A 27,433-nucleotide genomic window follows, 5' to 3' on the forward strand; every position below is an offset into this window, starting at 1 on the left:
AAATACTCTAGCCAGCAAAAAGCGTTTTTGGAGAGAGCGGCAATGCACACTGGCGACGAAGAGGTACGGACAGTACATGTAGTTGAGTCAGGAATCNGATTCATGCATTGGTAGATCTAAATAATGAAGCTGGAGTATACAACTGAGACGAAGAGGTCTATTTTTCTACGGTGCGCTCCATTTGTGTTTGTCTATCTTTGGATTGATGAAAAACCCCGCAGGGAATCTCTCTTTCTTGTCTCTCTCTTTTGTCTCTGCTTGATGTATGATAATGTCGATTTCAAGTGGTTGGTGCTACTCCAAAAATGGAAAGAAACGGATCACTTCAAACCTCAGATCAAGATGTATTTAGTGAGACGTATGGACATATATGTATTAATGTATGTGCCAAATACATATTGCCTATCTACCCTGAACATCGCCATGGGTGTCAAAAATGATGGACAAAAAAATACTGATACAAATTGATAGACTGCCCTAAGAAGGTGGCACAAATCAACAGTAGCCAGAAAAACAGATAGACAGGCGGCTCCTGTGCGTGTGAAAGAGCTAGTGTGTGGTAGATGAGTTATGACCAAAAATAAATCAATGTAATGCATATGTGGTGATTTTCGATCAGACCAAGACCGCCCCGGGAGCAGTCTAAACAGCCCACAATCGACAACTAAAGCTTGGATCGAGTTTTGAGTGACTGCTTGGCGTTCTTTATTGGAGATGCTTCTCTAGTTCTCCAGTTGATGAGTGAAAAAGACTTCAGATCTTGTTTACGAAATACGAGTAATTCAATTGCCACATTCCGATGCAAAGGTCTTCGCGTTTGGTATGTCCACCTGAACAAGGTGATAAATTCTGGACCTAAGCCAGTTTTGAAGCGGCCACAACCCACATGCAATAATTAACCAGATTTTTTAGAACTCCCTTTTATCATCCTTGTGTACTTACGTTATAGAAAGGTCTCGTTTACTAGTCATAAATTATCCGACTTACACATCATCTTATTGTTTTATTGACGAATCATGTTTCCATCTCGATTATCCAATGTTTTAGGGCAACTATTCTGAGGAAGGTTTTTTGACCTTCGTTATCCCTCATTGAAATGGTCGCCCGTTTTATAATTCAATAGCAAGGCAGTTTGAGACAGTAGCAGAGTTACAAATATTTGCATAATGTGTAAAACTTGCAAATTGCAACTTCGCCTGCTCAACACGTGATTGTGAGGAGAGGTTGAATGACTCCATCATCTAATGAAACATGCAGGTACAAAACAAGATAGAGATATGACTTTTTTTTACTCGAGTATTCCTCGTCATCGGGGTTCATGAGAAATAAGGGCATAACTAACAGACAATCAAGGCCAGATATTTAACAACTTACGGCCATCAAACCTTCAAAATGGCTGAGTTTTTCGTAATCATGGACGCCGATAAATTACGACTCGTTTTCTATGGCTTTGGGCTATCAGTGCCTATTTGTTATTCAGTTCGCAATATCATGGCTCAAACCATCTCAATAATAATGGCTAGTTAGTTAGCAAGTCAAGCGAAATAAATCAACTGTCAGGAGTGCCTTCAATGATCTAATATCGCTGATCAAAACGCACGCACACTCCATTTTTGGCCAAGCAATCGTGACAAACCACTGAAGTGGAAACCCTACATGATAATTGAACTTATCAGTGGTAGTCGGTCACTTTTCTGTGGATTGGAATGAAGTGGTGTTCTCCAGCATAAAAATCTGATGGATGAAGGGACATCAATACAGGCAACTAGTTCAATAACATCTCGGGTCGGATCAGGTCCGAGTTTCCTTTATGTGTGCTCAGATGACAAGGGATGATTGGATGAAAGAAGTCATCCGTATCTGATGCGAAGTTCAAGGAATGTCAAGGGTCTCTCTTTAGTTCTCGCTCAAAGTGGCAACAAAACCTGGCTCATTGATTACTCTGATGAAGGATCATAAATTCCCGAGCCTTGTCCAAGTTGACAAGAGGCTCGCCGACTTAGTGGAGTGAGATGGTGAAGCATCATGATTGTAAAATGGATGTACTGAAGCCCAGACGACGTAAAAAACCATCTTCCAATCGGGACGAGACAAGTCTTAAGAGCAAATTCCAAACACTTGTTGGACAATAAATCATTTACGTGACACTTTTGACACTTTTTATCCAGAATAAAGCCATGAAAATAGAGCGAAGGAATACTATCATTTAAAGCGATGTCAGCGTCACCTCGTAAAAAAGCTGTGAATGAGTCCTTCGGGTTGGACATACAAGTACAAGCAGATTGAATTGGACGGCGAAATTGGCACTAAACTGGCTTCCCAGCAGCTTCTGAGTATCCACATCCTGAGTTGTTTTTTCATAATATTCATCGTGCATGTACAGTTTCTACTAGACGAGATTCATTTTATGGCTAGCAAGTTCATAAATTGGGGATTAAAATAACATGAAACTCAAGATGAAGGGGAAAACGTGCGAGAATATGATCTAATCTCTGAAAGACGGAAAAAAGTTGAAGAAGGATTGAAACTATTTTCTCCCTCATGTTAAATTGAAAAAAAGAGAGAAAAAACTTTGATCGATGACAAAACCTGGATTCGTGTAGAAGTAACTGACATTGAAGTAAACCAAAAAAAAAAAGACAGAACGTTTTAGAAAGGACATTCAGCTGGCTCAGCTGCATTTGTCTTTCTAGGATATGAAACCTAGATCATCGAAGGCTTTCTCGACTGGCCGCCCGATAAAACCTCTCTTTAATGGTTAACGCTATATTTCCCCCACAATTAAATGGTGCTCAAGCACTAGACCTGTTTGTGTTTAGTCTGCATTTAACGATTGCCCTTTCCAGACAACCACTGGTTCACACGCTTGCTTCCACAAGAGCATTTATTTTCTTTCTTTCTACTTCGTTTTAGGAAAGGACAAGGAGGGCCCATTTCTTGAGCCATAGCTTTCTCCTTCAGGGTTTCAAGGTCATTTCAGCTGCAGCTGGATGTTGAGGAGAGAAAAGGAGAGGCTAGAAAGAGTCGCAGCTGTGGCTGCACTCTTAGTGTAGGCCTGGATGAATGGGCCCAGAATGCCTTTTGGAACGTCATTTTCCCTGGACACAGTTTAATAGAATATTCTGCACAAGCTCCCCACGGGAAAAATGTGGAACCCATTATGACCTTGGTGTCTCTTTTCGTGGCATGCAGGTCTTCAAGAAGCCTTTGGGAATGGCGTTGCGACAAGTTACAAATGCGCTCATTAGTTGACTGTGGAAACTGGTCAAGCCAAATTAGGCTCGGGTATCTGTTTGATCGTTTATTTTGGGCGTGACATTTCGGATGGCTTGCCAGGTCTAATGTCAGATTAAATAGGATGCTTGGGTGTGGTAAGTGCATAAGGCCTCAGAGGATCGGTCAGGGATCATGGCGTTGAACAAGGGTGATCTGTATCCAAAGAGAAGCCTAATTGTAGGGCCTCAACCTGTTTTCGGCAATTTCATCAACAACATGAGCTTGTGGGAAGAAATATGATCTGACCAATTCCTAGCCTAGAAGTTGGATGACTCCTGTTGACGGATACATCGTCATGTTTTTTCCTCGTGTTTAAACCCACCCCCAAAAAGTGTAAAGATAGTCTCCGATTGGGATGACCTGTCCCATTCTAAGGTGAAGTCAAGGTAGCATTATTTGTTCGTATTCAATGAGAAGCATGATGAATAATGGGGAAATAACCACCGAGCGAACTGTAGTAGCTTCAAATGAAAATAGCGAACTTCCTCTCATTTAAAACGAGTTTTTATTTTCTATTTACTAGGCAAATAGTCCTACGTAATGCCACAACTAAACAGAATGTTAAGGTCCTTTAAAGATGTAAATATTTCAAGATTGAATATCAAAGGGCACCGTGGAAAGTAGATCGTTAAAGGTAGATCAAGTACTGTGAAATGAGTTGAGTTCTTAACCAAGATTTAAGAGACCAGGTATAAGTTTTCAAGACAAAAAAAAAACTCCACTTCCAACTCTCTCCTCAGCACAAATAAAAAGATAAAACGTGATTTGGGATCAAAACAAACGGAAAACTCCATGACGAAATTGCTTAGTCATTAAGACGTACCAAAATCCAAAATTCTTCCCGTTGTAATATTTTAAAACTCTTAAAACTCGTCTAAATAAAGTATTGAATATAAGCAATTAAACCAATTTTCAAATTTCATTTACTTTTGTAACTGTGCAAGGTCGTGCACGGCGAGTTGCGTTTTGATAGTCCGAAGGATTTTGGGGCGTATCCATCACCAATTTGACCTCCCATAAAAATCTTGTCAAAATTTAAAAAGGTGCTGTGATCCTTGATGTACTATTTAAGAGATGACTGATATTTTCCTTTGGATGAGACTTAGATTGCTTTATTTTGAACAAAGTAATGGAGGCAATCTTTTTCATAAGTTATAAAAATAAATGATTTAAATGCATTCAAAGGTTGTGCCCAAATCCTGGTATTTACGCCACGTATGGTGAGAAAACAAAGTTTTTGTCTCATAATGCTGAATCAAATTGCTCGGGACAATAAAAAAAAATCACGCTAGTGGGAAATCGTTCTGCGAGACTTCCTAACCTTTTGCTTTTGGACAAGACTAAATGTTCACATTAGTTGACCTTGTACTCTGGTTAAAACAAATTTGAATAGTAACTTGTCCAAAACTCTTGACCAAGCTTCTGAGATCTACTAATGTCATCTCGTAAGTAGCCCAGATTTTGATTGTTCTCGACCATTCCTTCTCATATTTTGTTTTGCACATCTAGACATGACACAGAAAGAATACGGGAAGGCATGATTTTAAATCCATCTGGCTGGTTGGCTCGTGTCAAAATTGGTACCTCATTGACCCAAATTCATCGTTTACGAGGTTATCACAGCTTCCACTTGGAAACATTGATGTTCATTCCAGAAAATAAGAAGAGGGTCCAATGCCAAAGATCTGCGAAAGAATGCCTGGTGTCTTCATTACAAACCAGCTTGCTCCGTACGAGCGATTCTTTCCGGTGTTTTTGCCTCGTCTCTCTCCATGGGCGTTTCCTTCTTTTTCTAGGGCCAAGAGATACAAAAAGGGTTGAAAATTATCTTTGGGAATCAACAGACTTGACGGTCATTTAGCCCGAAAAAAAAACCTTACAACGTGCCAAGCAGGATCAGAGAGAGGTCTGTTCGTTCTTGGTGGCAGGGCGCTTGTAATTACTTTAACACCCTTTTTCTAATTTGAGCCGAGAACACATTCACCTTTAAGTAGTAGTAGTACTCTCTTGAACGATCTAATCTTTTCAACCATTTGAGCTCCAGGCAATGGAAAAGTAGTGTCCTTCAGTTTTAAGAAAACACTGCTGGACCCTTCATTCGCTATTCGTTCACTTCAGATTTCGACTTGTAAAATTGACTCCTTACTTTACTATAGTTCCAGAAGACCTGTAAACCCGTGCCAGATTTCAAAATAGCCAACTTATTGAGACCTACGATGACAAAGTTTTTATTGGTTGGCATCCTCCATAACTGAGTGACTATGAACAAACAAGTATATTTGCCAATGAAGTAATAAGGGACAAATAATGGATTTTTCTCCATATGAAGGGAGGAACTTCCCACATTACAAGCTTTATTCATGTCGTATTATTCCCAAAAGGAAGGTAGGTCCTCTGACTCTTCAACCCAATGATGTTTCCCCCCTATCGAAGTTAAATCATGGTTGATTCACGGGATCTAATTTGACATGGACAATATTTTTCCTACCCCATCCACCACAATCAGGACTGGACAGACAACCTGTGAGTTACCTGCCCATGTTTGGATGCGGGAGTCAGAAAACCGGGAAAAGGCGACTATTTCTCAAATGTCATTTACCACATGCACTCATTGTTCAGTGCACAGTTGAACCCTTTGAGCCCTTTCTTCTCGACATGAAACATGAAACATCGGACTTGGAGAGAATTCGAACGAAGAACGAGAGACCCCTAAAAGGGTGGAAGACCTTTCCTTAATGACCCAGGCAATTAAGGGGAGAAATATGTGGAATATCCCATCTCAACGAGGACGCCACTTTGATGGCGATGAAAAGAGGATCGACATACTGTACTGTTCTGTACTGTACGTACAGTACATACATATTGTAGGTGTTTCCTCGGAGAACGTGAGACTTGAAGATTGTGATTGCTGAAACATGAGATAATCCTGCACGTTTTCATTTCTTCAGATATCCCAGAGATGAAATGGATCGTCGGATTTGAAATGAAGAAGAGCTCCTTTCTTTCAGTTTCCCGAAAACATGGAATTGGATGGAATGATCGATGAAATCTTCACCCTGCCAGATCAACAACATTGGCCTCCTCATTCCTCAGATCAAAGCTCCTTCTAAAGTTTTCGTAATAGCAAATAGGGAGAACACTGGCAACACATTTCCAAGACGCATGGAATACCTGGAAGTGTTGCGACAAACCCCCATCATCAGCATGATCATGGAGCTCAATTCCAATACAGGGTGTACATTTTACAAATTCAAACCACCACGTATTCGTTAAGGTAACTTGCAGCTCTGATTTAGAATCCCGTTTTAGATGTCTGACCTAAATTTTCCCTCAGAGCATAAAAATAATAATAATGTGTTTCAAAATTCAAGTACGTACAATATGCAAATGGGCGTAGATCCTGGGCGATGCTGGACCCTGTTTCTCGTGGGATCTTGGAGAGTTGTGTGGTTGCTTGCTTCGTGATTCCGGAAGGGTGAAACTAATTGTTAATCGATGGAGAATTAAATCGATTTTTTATTTCATACCTCGCTTTCAAATGACGATCAAATGAGAGGTATTCCCTTTGATTTTTGTTTTGACTGGGGCGCATATTGCCAACAGTCAAAGCTTGCTGCGGAAAATTGGAAAATTGATCCGACATTGAATCGAGAGGATTTGACAGTGAAAAGTGTCTATTGGAGTGTGAGACCTGCTTTAACGACATTTAAGAAATAGGAACAAAAATGACGATGATAATACTGATGTAACCAATCTGCCTGCGACACAAATTTTCAATCCAGTACTCCTGAGACTGGTCCCAGATGGCGATTTTCTGACACACCCCCACCCCCCACCCCCAAAAAAACCATCTGGGACCGATCTCAGCAATACTGGATTGGAAGTTTGTGTCTCAGGCGGGTTGTTATACATAAGTAAATGGAACGCAATTTTATTTGAGGTATAGATTTACGCCAATCCAATATGATCAATTGTCAGCTATGCGAAGAATGTGCTCTTTCATTTCTTTCCTTTTAGATCTAAAGAAACCCAATTATGATGGGTATTTGCAAGGGACCTCAAGCCTTTGAATTTTGCACACATTCCTAGCCATAACAGGGCGTATTGAATTTGTCTTAAGTACCATTAGCGTTAGTTCACAAATTCCAAAAGACTCCTTTTTTCCAATCTGACCGAAGCATACTTCGTTATGGGCATCTAATATTGATTCTCAGGCCTTGCCTAATTGGGGTCATTAGGAGCCCACCAAAAGTACAGTCGAACAACCTTATCTCATTAATTGGCATGTTACCAGCTCTTGAACAACGTACTAGTATTGAGCAAAGAACTGAGCAATTGACTCAAATGTGATTTGTTCATGAAAGAGAAGTTAGAGTAGGACCATAACCTTCAGAGCCTATTTCCGATATGATTGGCCAAGTTTGGAAATAATTCCAATGGTCGTTTCAATGGCTTGTAGAACAATAATAAATGCCTCTTAATGGGACGAAAATTTAAATTTTTGTTAGCCAATTTTCCAATTGATAAAATACCAATTAGCTTAGTCGTTTTCCTTTCTTTTACCTCAATGTTGAATACACCAGGGATCTATTTTAACGACACATCCATATGTTACATATCTAGGTCTATGATCCAGCGATGACGAGATAGTAATTAATTTCAAGATAAATACTAAGTAAGATCTTCCTAACACGTTGGCTTTTCAGTTGGCGCTCATAAACGCACAATGAAGCACTTGATTCTCCTGACCTTGTCATGCTTGGCCATGGCCACAGCTTCCGTAAGCGATCTGTCTTGTCCTCATCAAACATCCATCCGATCCTGAAATGAAAGTTTCATTCTCAATTTCAATTTCCCCAGACTTTACAGGTTAAGTCCCGTCAAGCTGACCCTTGCGAGGATTGCAAGTCTGGAACAGAGAGCCTCTTTGAATATCTTCAAACACCCATGGAGGTGACCAAACAAACGGATGATCTCATCAAAGTGGTAATAAAAACAATCTCTTGTCAAAACTTAGCACGCCACTTCGAAACGTTGCCCCATTGATCTATTATAAGGCTTGCCCAGAATTCGAGAACTTCGGTGGGTGCGAGGTGGGTGTTCTGGATTGGTGGGGTGAGCTCAACAAGATCTATTTCTCCAGTCCTTACAGCGTTAGTGGAGTTTGCACTGGCATGCAAGCCTGTAATGGAACCACTCAAGCCAGGTAGGTCAATGACTTACACACTTCGGATCGCATTGATAAGTCAATTAAAAACAACACGAATCTCCTCTAGAGAATGGAATTGTGAGACTTGCCAAAGCCTAATCTCGCAAGTCGGAGATGCGATGGTCCTCCCTGAGTCTGTGGACGGCACAGTGGAGCTTTTCAATGAAGATTTTTGCGCAGCCTTCGATGGAGAACCGCAGAATGCTTGCAACATTTGGGTTGCTGAATTCACTCCCGTTGGCATGCCCGTTATCGCCAACCATATCAAGAAGCACAAGGAAGAAAGCTGCAATATCGTCTACGATAATGTCTGCATGGGCGGTCGTTAAGAGATTGCGTGAGATGTATCTTGTAGCTTGCGAGGAAAATATAATGTCTACTCAATTGCTGGATCGGGTATCTTAAAAATCAAATTTATTATCAGCATCAGTATGTTGTTGCTTAATGACAATAATTACAAGAGTTTGCCACGACGACCATGGCAGATATGATGGTGCTAATGCAGAGTAGAAATGGTACAATCACAGCCCAAATGAAGGAGAAAATCAATCAAAAAATGATGAGTTTGGTTTGGTTTCAAAATATTAGAAAAGCTGTAGCAAAAGCTCGCGTATCCTCACAACAGAAGGCACGCGATAAATGAATGAATAATTTGATATGATGATGATGATAACCACGACGAAGAGGAGGACTGACTCTATGTGCTGAGGAAAGCGAGATAGAGCAATCCAACATTAAAGCAAGTGAACAACGGGTTTAACTATCGGGACTTCTCTTTCTCTCTTCATGATATGTCCATAAGTTGTGTTTCCACAGACGAGAGATTGTCATTCAGGCTTCAGCCTTATCAGGGCTGTACCCGAGGTTCATCCTCTGTAGAAAGAGATGAATTTCTCTAAACGAAGGACGCTCTTTGTCCTCCTTATTCCAACACTCTCGCATGAGCTCCCAAACCGCTTTGGGGCAGCCACGAGGAACGGGAAGGATCACATTAGGACGATCGTTCCGATAGAGATGAGACAAGTTTCCGATGACTTTCTCATCCGTGAGAGTTTCGAAAGGCTGCGATCTGGCAAATGTCAAAATTTCCCACAGAGTGACTCCAAAGGACCACACGTCACTTTTGGTACTGAATTTTCCCTGCAATGAAACATCAAATAGAAAATCCCATGAATAATCATTCAATTATTCGATGTTAGAACCGCATGTCCCGAGTCGTGTCCACTCCTCACCATGAGAACAGACTCCCAAGCCATCCATCGAATGGGAAGCAGACATCCCGCCTGACTTTTAAAGTAGTCGTTCCGATAAAGTTCGCGACTCATCCCAAAATCCGATATTTTGACTAGCTTATTGGGTCCCACTAAGCAGTTCCTGCAATAAAAAGACAAGAAGACCTTATTCCCTGCCATGAATAAGATATCAAGCACTTGTAACGAGTTGAGCTCATGAATTATTAATGGAGCTTCCAGATTTATACGCGAGTGTGTACATTACACTATCCTCATTGACATAAAAAAACCGCATCTGTGAATATTCACGCACCTGGTTGCCAAATCTCGATGAACAAAGTTCAGATTCTCCAAGTATTTCATACCGGACGCAATTTGTGCCGCGATGTAGATGAGGCTTCCATAACTAAAATAGAGACAAAGATATTACCATACTTGTTTTGCAAAATATCACTTGAACGAATAAATCTGCTTTCGAAGTAGCCAAAGAAGCTTCAATGTTTTTGGATAGTTTGCTATTCTTATCGTCACCTTTCGCGCCAACAAATATTGGTCCATGTCCAAGAAATATATGAATGCAATGAACAATTGGGAAAGATCATCTATTTTGAACACCTCATTTTACTTGTTTGATTGTCAGGCAAAAAGTTTCAATTTTCTCATCAAACCATTTATGCCCCACTATGAGGTTCTTTTGTAGTAAAGCGATCTACCCACTTTCTTTCGACGTCACTAATAACGAGATTTGGTCGTGTTTAGAGTGGGAGGACAACAATCACCTCATTATTCGTCTGAAATTATGTTATGGGTTTGACAGAATGGTTTTATTTTTACCTGCAATGCCAGTGACTTCAAAGGTCAACCCTCGAACAAACAAGGATGTTATTAAGTGCGGTCAGTTCGATATCTTGTTTCAAGAGTTACTTTATAGCACCAATTCCCAATTGGGGACATATGGTTCCCCTAACGCTTAATTGAGGACCTCCGGCCTCTGGGGAGTAATTGAAAGGTCCTAAATTCTTGTTTACCTTTACATGTTTCTTTTAAGCTTCGTTTTGAAATTGAATGATAAAATGAACATTCATTGCGCATTACCATGGATGATGCTTTTACGGACATCTCGTAAGCATTGAAGCTCAAAAGGTTTGGAAGCCCGTACTCCTCGAATTGCTCTTGACGAACTTTGGTTTGAGGCTCAAGGTGGTTGCCACCATTTGATCAACTACATATGTAGTCTGTTAAATGAAGACGCATTTCGGAAAATGATTCTTACTTTGGAAAGTAGCTTTAAACCACTTCGAATATCATATTTCAGTTGACTTCTTTTTCCCCATTTGGTACGGAAAAGAAACCGTTCCTTAGGAGAAGGAGAGTCAGATAGTTACAAGGGCTGAGAACCCTTGACTTCGTTTAAATGATCCTGTTCTTTAATCCTTGAGTGGGGATTATAGACGAGTCCCGAAAAATACACGAGTCCCATGGGACAAACGTGGCTCAGGAATCATTGTTATGAGTCTAACGCCACACTTTTAGATCTCTTCTTTATTCGTAGCGAAGGTTGCTTCATGAGAAGAACTCAAAAAGATAAGTCAAGAACTAAACTTTCTTTACATACACCATTATTTTCCTAAAAATAAGAACTTTTCAAGGCTCGAGAAATAAGAACTTACCCTCTAAAACAAGTAGGTTAAGGTGAATGAGTGACTCCAAAAAGTATTTGCCTTTCAAATGCCTTGTTGGTCCCTTATTCTATTCCTTGCGATTTACCTGAGAGTGGGGACTCCTGGTGACTTAGACAATGAGGTTTCTGCAATGTGATCCTGGAGGAATTGGTTCAAGTCACCAATGTCGGTGTACTCGCAAACCATGCTGTACGGTTCACCTTCAAAGCAAACCCCAATAATACTGACTAGATTCACATCGTCCAAAGATGTCAGAATCCGAGCTTCCTGCTCAAAATCCGACCTGCATCATAAAATAGTAGAGATGAATTTCTTATTCGAGCATCAACCAGAACAACCTCAAAGTCATCCTCATGAATTACCTGGCACTCTCGTTTGAATCCGCTTTGAGAGATTTGACGGCCACAATCTTGTCATGGCCATTCTCATCCTCGAGCTGACAAAGATGGATCTCACCAAATTGTCCCTCACCCAGCTTCTCGAGAGGATACAGGCGTGATCTGGGGACTTCGTTGAGCTTCACGGTGACGGTGTCAATGGACACGCTACGAACTGGTTGCCGTGGAAGATAGGTGTCGTTTGTCCGATCAATTTGAGCGTACAATTTGGCCAGCTCAACCGCGTCCGGGATGCTCACATCAACGGATGCGTAGTAGCCGTTGTCATTGATATCCATCGGAACAGTGCCCACAGCGGTGCTATTGCTACTACTCCTGGAAGTGGTGGTACTGGGCTCCAAGGTCGATGTGAAATCGGGTACGAGGATGGGAACCATCGGAGATCGGACTGGGGTAACGGTTGAGGAAGAAGGTGTCGAGGTCATTAGAGCGGAAAACGAAGGGGGTTTCATTCTCATGGAGGGTGGAACCACTGACGAGTACTTAGGCGGCGACACTTTGGCCGAAATGGGTGAAGATATGGTTGGTGGGCTCATCGGACGAGCATAATGAGTGATCGGGAGAGGCTGAAGAATCACAGGTCGATTGATATTAGCGTTGCTATTGCTATTATTGGAAGTCGTCATGTGGTCAAGAGGTGACAACGAGGAGGAAGAGGGCGATATTGCTTGGGCATAGATGTTCTCGTTGAATGAGTTCGCAGAAATGATGTTCTGCGGCTCAGCATATTCATCCGTGGGACAGTCCTCGGAAAGGACGGGATCGCTGTTGAACTTTCGGTTCAAACTCAAGAAGCCTCCTGTGGTGGACGTGTACATTTGATTGGAATTCATGGGCTCCTCATAGATCGTCTCCTGCGTTTGATAGGCCCGATCATTGCTGCCGTTGCTATTTTGCCGCCCACAATACAGGGTGGTCTTGGCTGTGGTCGAAGTCGAATATGGAGTGTATACATGATGTGGAAAAGCATCGTTCCCACCACCCATGGCCTTGTTATTGGTCTCGTGGGAGACAAAATTGAATTTCCTTGTGAGCAGGGAATAAGTGGGTGTGCTCTTTTGAGCTCGTTTCCCTCGGTAGACGACGATGAGGATGCCTCCACAAAGAAGCAATATCACCGTGAGAAGAAGTCCGATGACTATGCCCACCACGTTGGAGTCGGTTTCTGATTGGATATAGATGTCGGGCGTGGTCTTCTTGTCACTGGGGGACGAAATGTCGATATTGACTTTTGGCCTCTCGGAACCTGGGACCTCTCGGAAGTCTTCGTCATCGTAGATGGGAGAGTGATGGTCGGGTGGGGTAAGCACGAGATCCTCAACTGGCGTGTTGCGGTGATGAATGGAATTCTGGTTCACCGTAATTGAATTCGGAGGGAAAAGGGCCTTCTGATCCGAGTAGAGCTTCGAGACAAAGGTTACCTCGCTGATCATAATCCATTTGGCTTCGAAATACAGCTGAATCATGACATATTGACCGTGTTCCCCTTTGAGGTTGATACTGACATTTCGAGCATTCTCGAGAGCTAGGTCTGGCATGTAGGAGAAATCCACGAAGCGATCATCGCCAAACTTATCCTCCTCATTGGAGAAGTAGATCTTGGCCTGGTTGAACACTTGGATGTCTTTCGTAAAATGATTATTCGCGTGAATATCCACTCGAGAGAACGTCCGGATGTGATCGAAAGTAAACACCAAGTTCACATAACCCGAGGGTCGCCTTTTCCAACCCAACCAAGCATATCCTGAAAAAGAGGAGGACAATTCAAGATTCACGCCCGAGCAAGCTATCTACGTAGAGGTCAACCAATCTCATTTTACCTTTCCCTTGGCCATTCATTCCGGCGGCCTTGAAATTTCCACGACCATATTTCCCGTCCACCAATTGTCCCAATCCCCCTCGCAAATCTCCCGTGAGCGAATCTTCGTGTCCATCGAAAGTGTGATCCATGAGTTCCAACATGGAGCCACGAATCATGCCTTGTGGAATGGAGTAAGCCGTCACGCCTTCTAAAATGGGGAAAATAACATCGTCATCAATAATTCCCATTTGAGAATCAAATAAATCAAATAGTACAAAAAAGGACACATACCTCTAAATGGACAACCACTAAGACCCACTCGCATGCAAACTGTCCGAGGGTGGTCACTATACGGTAAGAAACGAATCTTGCTAGCGATAATAGCCGGATTAAGGGTATTATTCGACACAGAGTATGTATTGGCGTTTCCGGGAAGAATCTGCAAAACACAAATACCGATATCACTCAAAAGCTGAATAGAGGAATAGGGGATAGTTGACTTAAGACTTTACACTGGATGCCTGGTATACGCTAAGATTAATGATTAATTGCAGCGAGAGAAGAGAGAAAGCATGAACTGATTCACCATCTTAACTATTCAACCGGGATCCCTCTCTTTCATCTTCCCTTTCGTATTTGGTTCCCAAGGATTTCCACCTCGCACCATCGTAGTTCAAATCTTACTTTCTGGACAAAGACCTCTTGAAACAAGGGCTCACAAGGCTCGAGAGAGAGAGAGAAGTTGCTAGAAATCAACAAAACAAGTATCTATCTTCCAATACTTAAATTCTCGTCCACAAAAGGCCGTCATCGAATCTAAGCGTGTGATCATTATGGGATTTAATCTGTTCCCAGGCTAATAAAAATGCAGTACTAGTTTTGCTCGAGACTTCACGTCCAAAAACTTAGAAGTCTGAACTCTAAGAGTACGATTGGAGAGAAAAAGGTCCCTTTCTTTGAAGTAGTGGGCCCGAGGTGGCCAGGAAGGAACCAATCTGAAATTCATGACAAAGCACTCCAGGGTCTTTTCATGCTTCAGAGGCAAACTGAATTGTTCGGGAACAAGAGGGGGGGGGCGAGTGCGCCAGGAGCCAGGAGGTTGGGAGGGGATTGGATATCTTTTGCACCTGATTTTCGTGCGCGCACTAATCTTTCACAAGCCTGGATGGATTTAGTACACAGGGTCTTTTCATGCTTCAGAGGCAAAATTAAATTGTTCGGGAACAAGAGGGGGGGGGCGAGTGCGCCAGGAGCCAGGAGGTTGGGAGGGGATTGGATATCTTTTGCACTTGATTTTCGTGCGCGCACTAATCTTTCACAAGCCTGGATGGATTTAGTACAGTGGGTATATGTAGAACGTATATCAGAGTGCAATACGAAGTCATTGACTGGGTGTACGTAGCTGATGAGAAAGATGGCAATCATCGTTCCATGCGTGTATGTAAATGGCCTCGAGGTTCCAATGTCTCTCCCATAAATAACACAAATGTCCTCGTTCCGTTTCACATGGACAAGAATTATGGACCACGAGGTGCTATCCCGAAATTGGCACAATCGAAAAAACTCGAGACAATTTTTGCTATGGCCGCCAAAGATTGCCCTGATCCCAATTCAAATGAGAATGGAAAGACAATCGGAAGGAGCACTGTCTTCGGTGCGTGCAATCGATAAATCTTTCTGTTCTCGTTGAACAGCACTGTGCCGACATTTTCCGCCAATGATCAAGCATTACTAGGTAGATTTAGTATTTCTCCCCTCCTTTTCTCGCCCCTATTCTGTCTTCCTCTCGAATTTGCCCATTTAAAATTGACGGTCCTACAAGGAAAAACACATGAACTCAATGTTAAAGTACAATTTCCTTCCATGATGCGATCTCCCTCTCGGTAGGATTTTATACAATCACAGCTTCGTTTCCAAGGTTCCTTCCTAATCCTGAATTGAGTGCAAATCACTGCAGTACTTTCAAAGAGTAATGGGGATCTACCCTCTTGTGTTCTCACCCCGATATCCTGTGGAGCTTTTATCGTAAATCTCTCAAGATTTGAAGAGTAAAAAAGCTTCGAGTAGTAATAATGAAAGCTTTTCGTTCCTGAAAAATGATTTCTCCCCCAAGGTAGGGAAGTCTTGAGTGACGGAGTTCAGTCAGCCTTTCAGCCTTCAATGAAAAGAGGAAACCCTTGAGAAGTGGAATCTCACAATAAAAACCTATTCTCTTTTCGAAGTTTACAAATTGGTATGTATTACTTCTTTATTGAAGTCGGGAATTGACGAGCGGGAATTGTAGTTGATAACGAGAAAAGTTAAAAATTTTTGAGAACTTTTTAATTCCCATGGAGTGTTTAAACGGATTTCAAACCACCACAGAGTCTGCATTTGCGATGGAATTTGTAGCCATAATTCAGGGGGGAAAGAAAAACCTGAAGCTGAGAAGTTACCCCCAAAGCAAAGATAATTTTTATTACCAGCCACTTTTCAAAACGTCATGCAGCTGGTCTATTGTACACCTGAACCGAGTATTATCGGTTGGCCCACAAAAGACCACCCCGGAAAAAATCGCGGGGTAGTGGTCGTTTTCCAGAAGTCGATTCAAAAATCATCAATTCTCGGAACCCTGACTTGATTTCGAGTTTCTTCACGTTCAATTTGGGCCGACGGCAGATACATCCAAGGTACGTAACAAGGTGTTACATCCAGTACCAACCATAAGCTGACTTGGCAATGCTGAAATATAATACTTCCGTATCGGAATTCAACCCTCTGATCCTGTATTGCAAGTAAGTTATTTATTCATCTTAGATCATGTTCAATATCTCTACACACTCTAGCCAGTCACAAACGCCAATGGCAGGAAAGATTGTCAAGTATGGTCAAGCATATGGTGTTCAGACAATTCAGATTGGACAGAGTTGCTTTTCAGAGTGTAATTAGGTCACACTGACTTTTTAATTCTTATCTTACTTTTATTGATCCATAGTTAACCTTACCTAAAACCATTTTTCATCCAGGAGCTAAGTTTGAAGAACTCTTTTAAATCAAATCTAACCTGAGCTTTATGTTCGTGATCCACCTTACCGAGCATGGCTTTTTTATGTACTGCCACTGGTGTGCCAGTTCTTTTAAATGTAATCTGATTTTCATGAGCTCTTCACTTTTGACATCATACGACATTAAATCAAAGTTATGTTTTTTTTCCAGGAAATGCATCTAAAGCTCCCTTGGAAAAAATAATAATATTTTCAGAATTTCAAACTAGTAGACCAATACAACAGGATGTGAGTGTACTCAACTGTCAGGTTGGTTTGGCTTCTAGCCATTTACATTAATCTTGCCTTACATTCTATTCGGAAACCAACGTTAATGACGTCGACCCAGTGGGACGACTTCGATCGCAGAATTCTTTTGACGCAATCATGACTGTGAATCCGATTGATTTACCCAGAACTCGGTCTCTTGATACCCCACAGGAGGGACTTTCTATCAAGAAATCGTCTTAGCAACAATTTCCATTCATCTCAAAGAGAATCAAAACAACTTTGGTACCGGCTAGAAACGAAAGCCCGTACTATTTCATTCAGCACATCCAGTAATTTCCTACTTTTTCCGACTTAAAGGGGAAAACAGTCTTTCTCTCCTAAGTAATCTTTCGTGCTCGAGTTTTTATCGTGTGGATGGTTCAATGCCTCGCCTGAAAACATGCCTCCATCCGTGAATGTCTCCACATTTAGAGCTGGAGGAAAATTCGGGGCGACTTCAAATCTTGATAAGGAATGAAAGCCGCCGGATAACAAAGTTTGCCTTCTTTCCCACCAGAAAGGGTTCTTTCAGCACCACTGTACCTACGAACGGGTACATCCAATGGTAGAGTAGTATATGCCGTGCAGAAGGGTCTTAAAAGCAGGTGGTAGTCCGAATTGAAACTGCAGGATCTGCCATTGAGGAGGGCAGGGGGCAAAGCTCAATCTCAGTCCAACCGGGCCTGACAACGACACGTTCAACACACCCGGATACTAGATGAAGGAGCATTTGAACTCGGCAGAAAGCATACAACAATTCGGACTCACTGCAAACTCACTGACTCGGAGAGCCATTTCAGGCATACGTACAGTCGATCAATGCGTTCTGTACCACTACTACTACCACTACTACAACAACTACTCAACACTTGGTGCCATCTTGATCCATCTTCCTTCAGGATGAGACCCTCCTAACACTTCATTTTTCCATTTCCGACGCCACGAAAGAACTTCTTACAGATTCCAAGACAGGGTATCCAAGTGGACATTTTGAACTTTCCCACTCAACACTACTACCACCGCGTATGCTCTCAGGAGACCTCCGAGGACAACAAATGAATTACCCTTGATGAGGCTACCTCATTCTTTTTTAAGATTAGTTTTGGCCTCAGACGTAGATGCGTTTTTCTCCGTCTTACCCTAACCCTCAGGCCTAATGTGAGGCAACACAATATTTCCAACACAAGCAAAAGATTGTCCAAGAAGGGTAAGCCGCATATCCCCCGCACTCCTTCTCTCGCTCATTCTCGCCGGTCGGCAAGCCCACACTGAAATCTAATTTCACGAAAAGTTCGGCTCAGAACGGTATGAATTTCGTTACTGGTATGTGGAATGGAGAATTGTCAAAGCGACGAGATGAGGACGAGTATCAGAGGAGCAACAGCTCCGACAGTAATGAAAACGAATGAGCCGAACGTTCCCGCATTTGCACTTAGTTCAATCGTCATCGTTTCACACCATCCCTCGTGCAGTTACTACGAGTACTAGCGGTAGTCACTCTTAAAGAATGTACTTGAGAAATACCGGTGTTTGAGCGAACTGTAACGTAATTTAGTTGCAATTGTAGTTACTTGAGGGATATTGCGTTGCTTAACGTATTATAAAAAGACGTTCTTGAGTTGATTGGAAACGTTGAAAATATTGAATAAAAAAAAACAGAGAGAAAAAGAACATTCATTTTTGCTCTCACAATGTCAGTTATGACATGATGATATATGGTACTTGTTCTATCACTCAACTCTGTCCTAATGCGACCTATTCTTAGTTTACATTTAGGAACTGCAATTGTGTTTTCGTCGAGATCCTTCCAGCTCCTCACAATCTATTTGGCTTCACTTGTGTGGAATGTTGGTAGGTTTGCTTGACGGCGATGGAAGTGGGAAGCGAGTTGTTCTGCTATTGTTTTCCGATTCTTTTATTCAATTATTCGACATTTACAACCTAGAACAGGTGGAAATTGCGCAACCTTCAAGAGAAAATTGGATCCAAAAGGGATCCAGCTCAAGTGCTCGAGGGCCCTTGAACATGGCTGCCATGGCAAATTTGCCTATGACGATAACCAAAGAAAATATTCTCAGGAATAGATAGATGTCTTCTTTTTGTGGCTGTCACTTTGTCGAGTGGACTTGAACGACAATGCAGAGCAGCTCGGGGAGCTTTTCCCCGGCTGTATGAAGGTACACTACACTGTGAGCGGGAAAATCTGGAGAAACGGGAGGCTTGAGCCGTTGGAGGGGACAAAGCGATCTTTCTCATTTCATCTCAAGCTCTAATGTCTTGGCTGAATTGAGGAGCAAAATCGTTTGGAAAAACAGCCTCAAACGGATCATTAAGAGGCTCGGAATAATAGGCCGTCTTCGAAAGGGGGAACGTGGTCAAAAAAAAACAACGAAAAGAAACGCTCTTGAGTAAACACAATCGAGGATGAGTGAAACAATGCCTTTGAAAATGCTCATAGCGACCAAATGCCCCGTTCAACTCGACGTGCACTGAACAGTTTGTATTGTAGTTCCAAGTTCAAAATGCCACAATATTTGATAGGAGAAAGAGGCCAAGGCAACAATTTGAGTCGAGCATAGCCTCCATGGTCGAGCTTAGCCCAAGTTTGCCTCCAAGATAAGAAAGATCAAACAACTATCTCGGTTCCCAAGACTCGAAGAATGGCAGCCACTTTTCGTGGGCCAGGCTCTTCACCGAGAAGAGTTTTGTCAATAACATTGCTCCCTCCCACCCTAAAACACCCTTTTCAAGTCCCCCTTTTACACTTCGGTCATGAAGAAATAGACTGTACATAGATTCTACATCAACATTACTCACCGCTCGACCCATGTTATCGCGATAGTCCTTGAAATCCATCATTCCGGGTCGCCAGTATTGAATGGTGTAGGCTTCGGCATACTCCTGGCCACGCCCCTTTCCGAACCGTCCTTGAGTCATGGTCTCGGTGATCACGAACATGGAGCCCAAGTCCACTTCGATGAACTCCTCTTGGACGGTCTCTTTGCTCACGGTTTGTGACGGGCACCAAGCTCCGCCGCTTGAGTCAAAATGCAGTCTGAAAGCGGGCAAGAACGAGAGATGTAGATCCGCACTATATGTACACATACAGACATAGGGGATAAGCTTCTTTTATGCTTCTATTTGTCATCGATTGGTTGAGGTCGAAGCCATAAAATGAACTATGTCTTATCTTATGGTGGCCATTAACACTAATTCCCTCTTTTAGACAAAGAAGTATGCACTGTCTGAATAAAGATACTGAAATTAGCCCATTCCATTCCAAGAATCAGCTCAGGAATAATGGCAAATTATAGTCTGGCCATCTGTGCCCAACTCCTGTTTCTCGCATCCCATTCTCCCATTAGCAAGTTGTCCGCCACCCTTGAAACTGAATCTCGTTTGGTCGCCGTTGTTGTTGTACATAAATTGTACCTTTTGAACACCTTTTGGTGTCCCTCCTTCCTCCGGTCAAGCGGGCAATCTGATGCATTTCAAGGCTCCCACAGTCATTGGATGGAAGCGAACAAAAGGATTTGGTGCAATGCAGACATGGTTCATATCAAAACGAGTACTTGATCCACTGCTTAAATTCATTAGTGGTAATTCACTCGTAAAATAGGAACCATTCATTGCTCGTCCTACATTTTCTCCAATAGAACAGAAGTCTAACCTCGGCTCTTCATGCCATCATTTTCGTCCAGTGATGAATTCGTGGGCAATGCTTTTAAAACAAGCGCAAAATATCATGTCGGAACGCCTGCCTGTCAAGTGGAGATATTCGCGTTTTTATTTTGTCATTGAATTAGCCAAAGGTGAAACCGAATGTCGTACAGAGGAGAGCACACGGTAGTCTTGGTGGTTCGTCATGTCGAGCTCATATCTTTTTGTCGCAAATGAAAACGCTCGCACAGCTGAGAAACTATAAATTGAATCTAACTCAGCTGTCCATATGCTCGGTTGGTCTTTTATGAAGGTTATCCTCTAACCAGCTACGTGCATCACATTTATGTTGCATGCAGTGGATGTTTTGAGCTGCATTGGCGACAATTTTCTTTACTACTGTAGAACATGTAGTAGATTTTACGTACTCTGTATTCCTAGTGGAAGGAGAAGAGAGAGCACTCGTATGAGGTAGTAGGAGCAGTATATGGAGGTCCACATATCCTCATCAAGTGACTTGACAAGCTGAATAGTTGTAATTAGACCTCGAGTGCTTCACGAAGATTGAGAAGGTGCTAGGCTAGTATCTTCGTGTCATGGCATTACTATATCTTTATTCCTCAGTCAGGCCAGTTGTCTTTCCTCCATTTCACTACACAAATGTCTACATTTGGAGACTTTGTCTGAGTAATCAAAGGAGTGTTTTTTCTTCCATTTTTCTTTCTACATATTACTCGTAGATCAGGAGATAACATTGTTCTGCGTATCCTCTTCTCCGGATATGCCGACACGCCACGGAATTACCACCTTTCGTTTGTAAGGAACATCAAACCCGGGGGATGTTGTCTTTGGTTAGAGCTTACTAGTCATACTTCAGCTCGACAAGAAAAAGCATACAAATACAAATAGGGGGATGTGTAAGTCGTGCTTAGGGAGGTTCGAGTTTCCTATTTGAAATATTTCAAGCGTCCACTTTGAAGCTCGTTTGCCTGGCCGTAAATTCTTGCAGAAAAATTCTCATAATAACCGGAAAATGTAGTCAAGGCTAAGACTAAAAATCAATTATTGCGCGTCAAAACTAAGGAGGGAAGTTTCGAGATGACATGTCAAACTTCGTTCCAACGGGAAAGTTCTTTTGGAAGTGGCATTAGACCCAACCAATGTACAACGTATATTAAGAGAAGTCTCTTTTCTCGAAGTCAGTGCGAGCAAGTCAAGGCAACGGGAAGCAAGGCCATGAATCTGGTCATGATCCCTGATAAGTTGCTCGTGTTCCATGGGCCTGGAAGGCGAGAGGGGGAGCGAGGCGGGCGAAAAAGTTGCCTCCATATGGTTGTGCACAATCCGAGTGACGATTGGATGCTTTTCAAATTTCGCACCAACGCCGTGGGAAATGTCATGGGATTGCGTCCTGCCTTGGGATTTATTCGTCCACAGGATCACGTAGACATCAAGGCCAATTTAAACCTTGACCATTTCCCACAGGATAGGCGAGATTTGAAGGTTTTGGTCGTCAGTTGCCAGGTGGACTCGTCCATTGCTCACATGGATCTGAAATTGGCTTGGGAGCTCATTCCGAGGGACAATATGAGATTCCAAAAGCTAGATTGTATGTACGAGGAACATGAGTTCCAAGCGGGGTTAGAGCGAGGCCAAGGTTGCTTCTTAGAAAGGGAAGAAGTTAAGCAGAGTCTTCTCGGGAGAGTTGGCCAACGTGGCGGTGGCGGGAACCCGTCGAATTGGGGCCAACCACGCCATAGGAGCAGCAATCAGGCTGTCAAATTGTCAGGAGCCTTCCGCTCAGAGAGCGATGAGGCGACGAAAAATGCAACAAAATTACAACAATCAAAGTGTCAGGGAGGACCCCAGATGGTCGGTCAAGCCTCCAATCCCTTGTCCTCCAAATGGATCAAGCCCAAGAGGAGACATGATCAAGCGATGGCACATGCGTTAAAACCATCCACGTCACCAGACGCACAGGATCTCCAAGCAGAAAATGATCAACCTAATTGCACCCCACTGCGGATGGCTGTCTCCATTCTCATTTGCCTTGCTCTTTTGATTTACTTAAAGTTCTAAAGCGGACCAAAACTTTCCACGGACAGAATCAGAAAATGTTCGAGTGCACTTGCTCGCTTCAGAAAGAAGGCTTCCCTTTTTTCCACTCACCGTCCGTTTTGGGGTCCCACTGAGGCCGAATCATAACTGGAAGAGGCCGTAAAGGCTGCATCTGGCAATCCCCCACTTCTGTCCTCGAGACCCAAACTTTCCGAGCAAAAATCTGAAAATGAATGAGAAACCGTGTCTTAATGCAATACAACAGATCCAGCGCTTTAATTAAACCTCGATTTCGGGGGGTAGAGTTTGTTGGCCTGACATCATGATCATCAACGTGATCATTGCAGAAGCCAACAGTCTCCTCCCAAGTCAATTTTCTTTCTCATTTCTTTTACGACTCGACTATATACTTGGTAAAGTATCCTTTGGCTCTCGACCAACCATCTTCACGACCTCAATTCTGCCGGGTTTGAGGGGCCAAACGGACCACTGCCATCACCGAGGTTGTGAACATGAGGAACTGGTGTGTTTTCTCTTCTAACGAACTGCATTCGAGGGGCCTTGGGATCTCTTCGTATAGAGTTGTATTTGCAGACCTGTCATAATGTGCAGGACGAGGAAAATGAAGGTAGGACCTGTCCCCTTATGAAATTTGCTCGAGTCGCTCACAAAATGGCTCCCTTAAAGAAAAACGTAGAAGACAATTTGAGGATTTCTCGGCTATTTCCTGGGATGGGCTCAACTGCTCGAGGCTCAACCATAATGGCCGGTACTTTGCCTTGAATAGCAGCTGTTTTGTTACAACCACACCCGCTATAAAACAGTCACCATTGTCTCACTAAACAAGGGATCCATTACCAGATCGTGTGGGCAATTTTGAACTCGCCACGCGCATTCTGGCACACTCCTTGGGAGCTGCAGCACTCCCAAACTTTCTGTGGAAACGTCTTGCTCCCTTAGAGCACTTTCCATGGAGCGACAGATAGACTTACTTCCTATCATGCACGGCCTTTTCTCCTCCTTGGATAATGTGTTTGTTAGTGAGAGAAATGAACGGATCATGTTGGTCTTGTGAGTTAGGAGCTGGGCCATGAGTTATCCTCTATTTATTGACTACCCAAGACTTGGCTATGGGCTATGGCTATGGGCCCGATAGCAAAAGTGTTGTGGGGTATTTATGAGTAATTTGGAAATAGCTCTGCAGATCTAGGGACTCTGCCTAGAGCATCTATATTCAGATCTAGCGGAGTGCACTCATGTGGTGTGCAATATTACATTAAAACACACACTGCAGAACCCGAAAGTCAATGCGGACAATAAGCATGCGTTTTCAAAGCAGATATTGATCAAACCGTTAAGATGCAAACTGGATAATTAAATCACTTGATGAAGGCCTTAAAGTGAGAGAAAAGTCGCATGTTTCACCTAGAACCGAGAACAAAATGGCGATGGCCAAAGGAAAATCCCGGTGCCCATCTCGTCCAGAGAGCTCGATGACCAATAAGGGAAGAGCTTCGGCGGTCATTTGATAAACTAGCCCAGGAAAATTGGACCCTCCCTTGGGTTTCGTCAGGTCACACGAACTAAAAGACGAGAGGGGACAAAACTTGAGAAATGGGAGTGATTTGGCCTCTAGACCCTCTCTCATTTCGTTTTTTGGCGGTCTGGTCTCTTTAATTAAGACTGTTTTTGTGAGAATCGGGCTTCGGGTCATCGTGACCAATTTGAAGCTTTCTTTCCCTTCGCGAATTTTGGGAATGCCAACTTTGTTAGTAGACATGGGAAAAGGTAATATTTTTCTGGAACTTGTCGTTGAAATTTAGCCTTGGCATGGAAAACCAGTGTCACGACATGAACCAACGGCACAGGAGCTACATTTCAGGTACCATTCTCGGGTAACAGGCATTGTACGAGCATACGAACCTTCCCTCCCGCCTTCGTTCGTTTCTACCATCTCCCCCAAAATCCTTGAAGGCCGATGACTTGCCATTTATGAAAATCCCGTCTTGCTACATCCCTTCCTTTGCCAGTGATTAGCTTAAGGAACAAATGTCACGCAAGCTTCCACGACACACTTGACATTGGACAAAACCAAACCTGCAACACTTTTGCGCCTTTTGTTAGAAGCCAGCATATCAAGCCTCAAACTGACAATTTCGTGTTGTTGACTGCGGTAGTGTGTCAAAGGAAGAAAACCTGGTAAACGTGCTCGCGTTGTCGCGAATGACAGTGCTTCTGATGCCCATTTCTTTTGTAAGGGGCGTTCTCCTCAAAAGCAAATCAAATTAAGGCACATATAACGCAAAACCTTTACCCTCTGTTCACACTCATGCCAGCAAAATACCGCATCGATTGGGCTTGGACGGCTTGACAAACTAGGTAAGTACTCCGAGTTCCTTTTTCATGCCTTGAACTAAAAAACTAGTAGAACGAGCATCGAGCAAGTTGCTGAAATAGAGCAGTATTATAAACTCTCTAGGGGGCTTTGTCAACACATGACGAGAATTTTTCCAAGTGTTTCAGCCCATCCTCCCCTTCTGACTTGCACTTGGAACCGTCGCTTCCGTTCCTTCCCTTTCATTTATGTAGCTCCTTACTTTATCGACTTCCCTCGTCAATGACTCGTCGAAGACCCATACCACTTCCACAGTTTCGTTTAAGGACTCAGACAAATTGTGTGTGAGGAGGCCTCAAAGTCTTCTGAAGCAGGAGAGAGAAGACCGGGGGGGGGGCTTTTTCCCCAGTTTCTATTCATATCCGTCCCTAGTTTCTCTAGGTTACATCGCCCAATGGACCTTCTTGGCCCGCTAACTGTCTGGCTGGCTAGGGTGTCGTTTGGTTCTATCCTCGCCCGGGAGGCGGTTTGGCCTAGGAAAGAGACCCTCGTTCCAATTCCAAATTCCGCTTAGATGTAACACAAACCTGAGCTCCTCCTATTCCTACTTTGCAAGACTCCAAAGTGGAATGGGGAGAAATTTTGCGGAAGAATTGCCCTTAAGAACGAAAATATCTGCAAAATGGCAAAGCCCTTCTTTTTCTCCCCATGTCGAAAAAAAATTGCGCCTTGAACAGCCTTCTTCATTATACGGAGAACTTTAAGGCCATAAATGCAGGAGAGCTTCCTGCTGAACTCTCCAGGGAACAATAAATTGTTCAGTATAGCAAAAACTGGGTCAGTTCGATGTTATTGCATTTATGAGGAGAACCTCTCTACCTCTTTTCCAGCCGCGTTCTATTGTCTTTTCATCCCCTCTGCCTCTGGGAAAGAAACCGGCGAGAGTCGGACTTCCCGGCTATTAAGAACTCATATTCGAAAGGCTAAAGTACCGTTAGGCGCACGAACATTGTTGTATGAACTCTTACCAAGATCCAGTTGATTTGTTGCACTCGGCCCAGCCACTAGGACCAAGAGGAAAGTGTTCCAAAAATGGCCGGCGAACTTCTCCCATTGAATCCACATGCTGCCAGGACGCTTCATTGGCCAAATTGGCCTTCTGGAGACGAACAAGCCGGGAGACATAGCACACCTTCGCTCTCGTCTGATTGAGCACACGCCGAACGATGAATGTTACATTGTGGATGAAACTTTTTTAGACTTTTAAAAAAGAATCGTTCATCGCACTTGCCACAGCGGATCTCTGGAAGTTTTCTTCTCTTAAAGAATTCTTGGGTCTGACAGCTTCGTCCTCATTATGGGACTACCCCGTTTCTCCACCGATTAACTTACTCGAGATGAGACTTTGTTCCTTGACGTTCTATCTTTTCGAAAAGTTTCTCGGACAGAGCCTCAACCTGGAAGTTTAAGAAGGAGAATTGTTGTTACAAGACACACCAACGATCCCATATTCTTCAAGCCGTTACGAAACAGCGGGCAATGTGTTTGTTGAATGGCGAGAAATATTGGGCCATCAAAGCCGCATTTCTTTCTCGCCCATGAAGCCGAGCTATCGGTGTTTTGCATGTTTTTTCCATGTGGTTCCCAACCATAAAGTATTAAGGCCGATAAACCGCAAGCAAGCCAAAGAAATTCAGACGTACTACGTATGTATATAAAATTGACTTTAACGAATATGCTTTGCGGTTTATTATTTGTTTTTTCTCGACGTTCTCTTTCTATGAGGCGGATTTTGAAGTCTGTTTTTTGTTTTATTTGTTGATTTGAAAACTGTTGAGAAATGCAACTGAAAAGAAGGTTCCAAAATTTTCGCAATAGTTTGGCCTTTCTTTAACAATTGTGGAATCATTGTCTTTTCAATATTTTGATAAACTTTGGCTGATGTTAAGCTGAAACCTTCACGCTCTTCAATTTCCATTCAGCATAAATTGTTCCTTCGATTCCGAGGGCAGATCGTTTCAGCACATAGACGATAATAATGACTACTAATTCCGATCTGAATTGATAAAGGCTTGGTGGATAAATTATTCAATGTGTCAAGAGGGTGTCATTTGTTCAAAGATTAGGTAGAACAGAATTCAAATCATTTGCGTCATTCAACCTTGGTCCAAACGACAGATTAACCGAAGAGCTTAGCATGTTGTAGTAAGGCGGAAATATCACTTGCCGGCCTAATTAACGTGAAGTGCTTTCCTTTCACCGAGCGAAAGGACGGAAAGAAAGTGTCTTAAAAATCATGTCTAGTATGGTTTGCACAGCTCCTTGGGGAAGCTAGCTGTTTGTGTGAACTTTTTCGTATCAAAGTCTTTTGATCATGGTTCCACTGCTGAGAAGTGCTTTATCTACCTTCTTACCGATGTCAGCAGAACGACAAACAAACCTACCAAAGAACAGAAGCGGGCTCATCTTCAAGATAGAACGTTTCTTCC

The 27,433-nt window shown here is 42.8% G+C and overlaps 2 protein-coding genes across 4 annotated transcripts in view; one reads left to right on the forward strand and one right to left on the reverse strand.

Annotated features, from left to right (window-relative positions):
* Positions 1–7,936: 7,936 nt before the first annotated feature.
* On the forward strand, positions 7,937–8,877 carry LOC131888028 (uncharacterized). 2 transcript variants are annotated; one of them, XM_059236800.1, is made up of 4 exons: positions 7,937–8,056; positions 8,137–8,262; positions 8,334–8,482; positions 8,553–8,877. In XM_059236800.1, the coding sequence occupies exons 1-4, from the start codon at positions 8,003–8,005 to the stop codon at positions 8,812–8,814; spliced, it is 591 nt and encodes a 196-aa protein (XP_059092783.1). In that variant the 5' UTR covers positions 7,937–8,002; the 3' UTR covers positions 8,815–8,877. The 2 variants fall into 2 exon arrangements, with proteins under 2 accessions (XP_059092783.1, XP_059092784.1); XM_059236801.1 differs by having other exon boundaries at positions 7,972–8,056; positions 8,146–8,262.
* The window catches only part of LOC131888027 (discoidin domain-containing receptor 2-like), a 26,745-nt gene continuing 8,189 nt past the window's right edge, over positions 8,878–27,433 (reverse strand). Inside the window, exons 2-12 of one of the 2 annotated variants that reach the window (XM_059236799.1) lie at positions 25,973–26,401; positions 23,020–23,289; positions 22,721–22,832; positions 19,709–19,946; positions 13,890–14,037; positions 13,618–13,806; positions 11,762–13,541; positions 11,485–11,682; positions 10,031–10,123; positions 9,718–9,859; positions 8,878–9,625 (exon numbers count right to left, since the gene is read on the reverse strand). In XM_059236799.1, coding sequence (XP_059092782.1) covers positions 9,317–9,625; positions 9,718–9,859; positions 10,031–10,123; positions 11,485–11,682; positions 11,762–13,541; positions 13,618–13,806; positions 13,890–14,037; positions 19,709–19,946; positions 22,721–22,832; positions 23,020–23,053 — 3,243 coding nt within the window. In that variant the 5' untranslated portion in view covers positions 23,054–23,289; positions 25,973–26,401 and the 3' untranslated portion in view covers positions 8,878–9,316. The remainder of the gene's footprint in view (positions 9,626–9,717; positions 9,860–10,030; positions 10,124–11,484; positions 11,683–11,761; positions 13,542–13,617; positions 13,807–13,889; positions 14,038–19,708; positions 19,947–22,720; positions 22,833–23,019; positions 23,290–25,972; positions 26,402–27,433) is intronic. The other variant, XM_059236797.1, reaches the window with a different exon arrangement.

This window comes from Tigriopus californicus, chromosome 10 (assembly GCF_007210705.1).
Source record: "Tigriopus californicus strain San Diego chromosome 10, Tcal_SD_v2.1, whole genome shotgun sequence".
Classification (NCBI taxonomy): Eukaryota; Metazoa; Arthropoda; class Copepoda; order Harpacticoida; family Harpacticidae; genus Tigriopus; species Tigriopus californicus.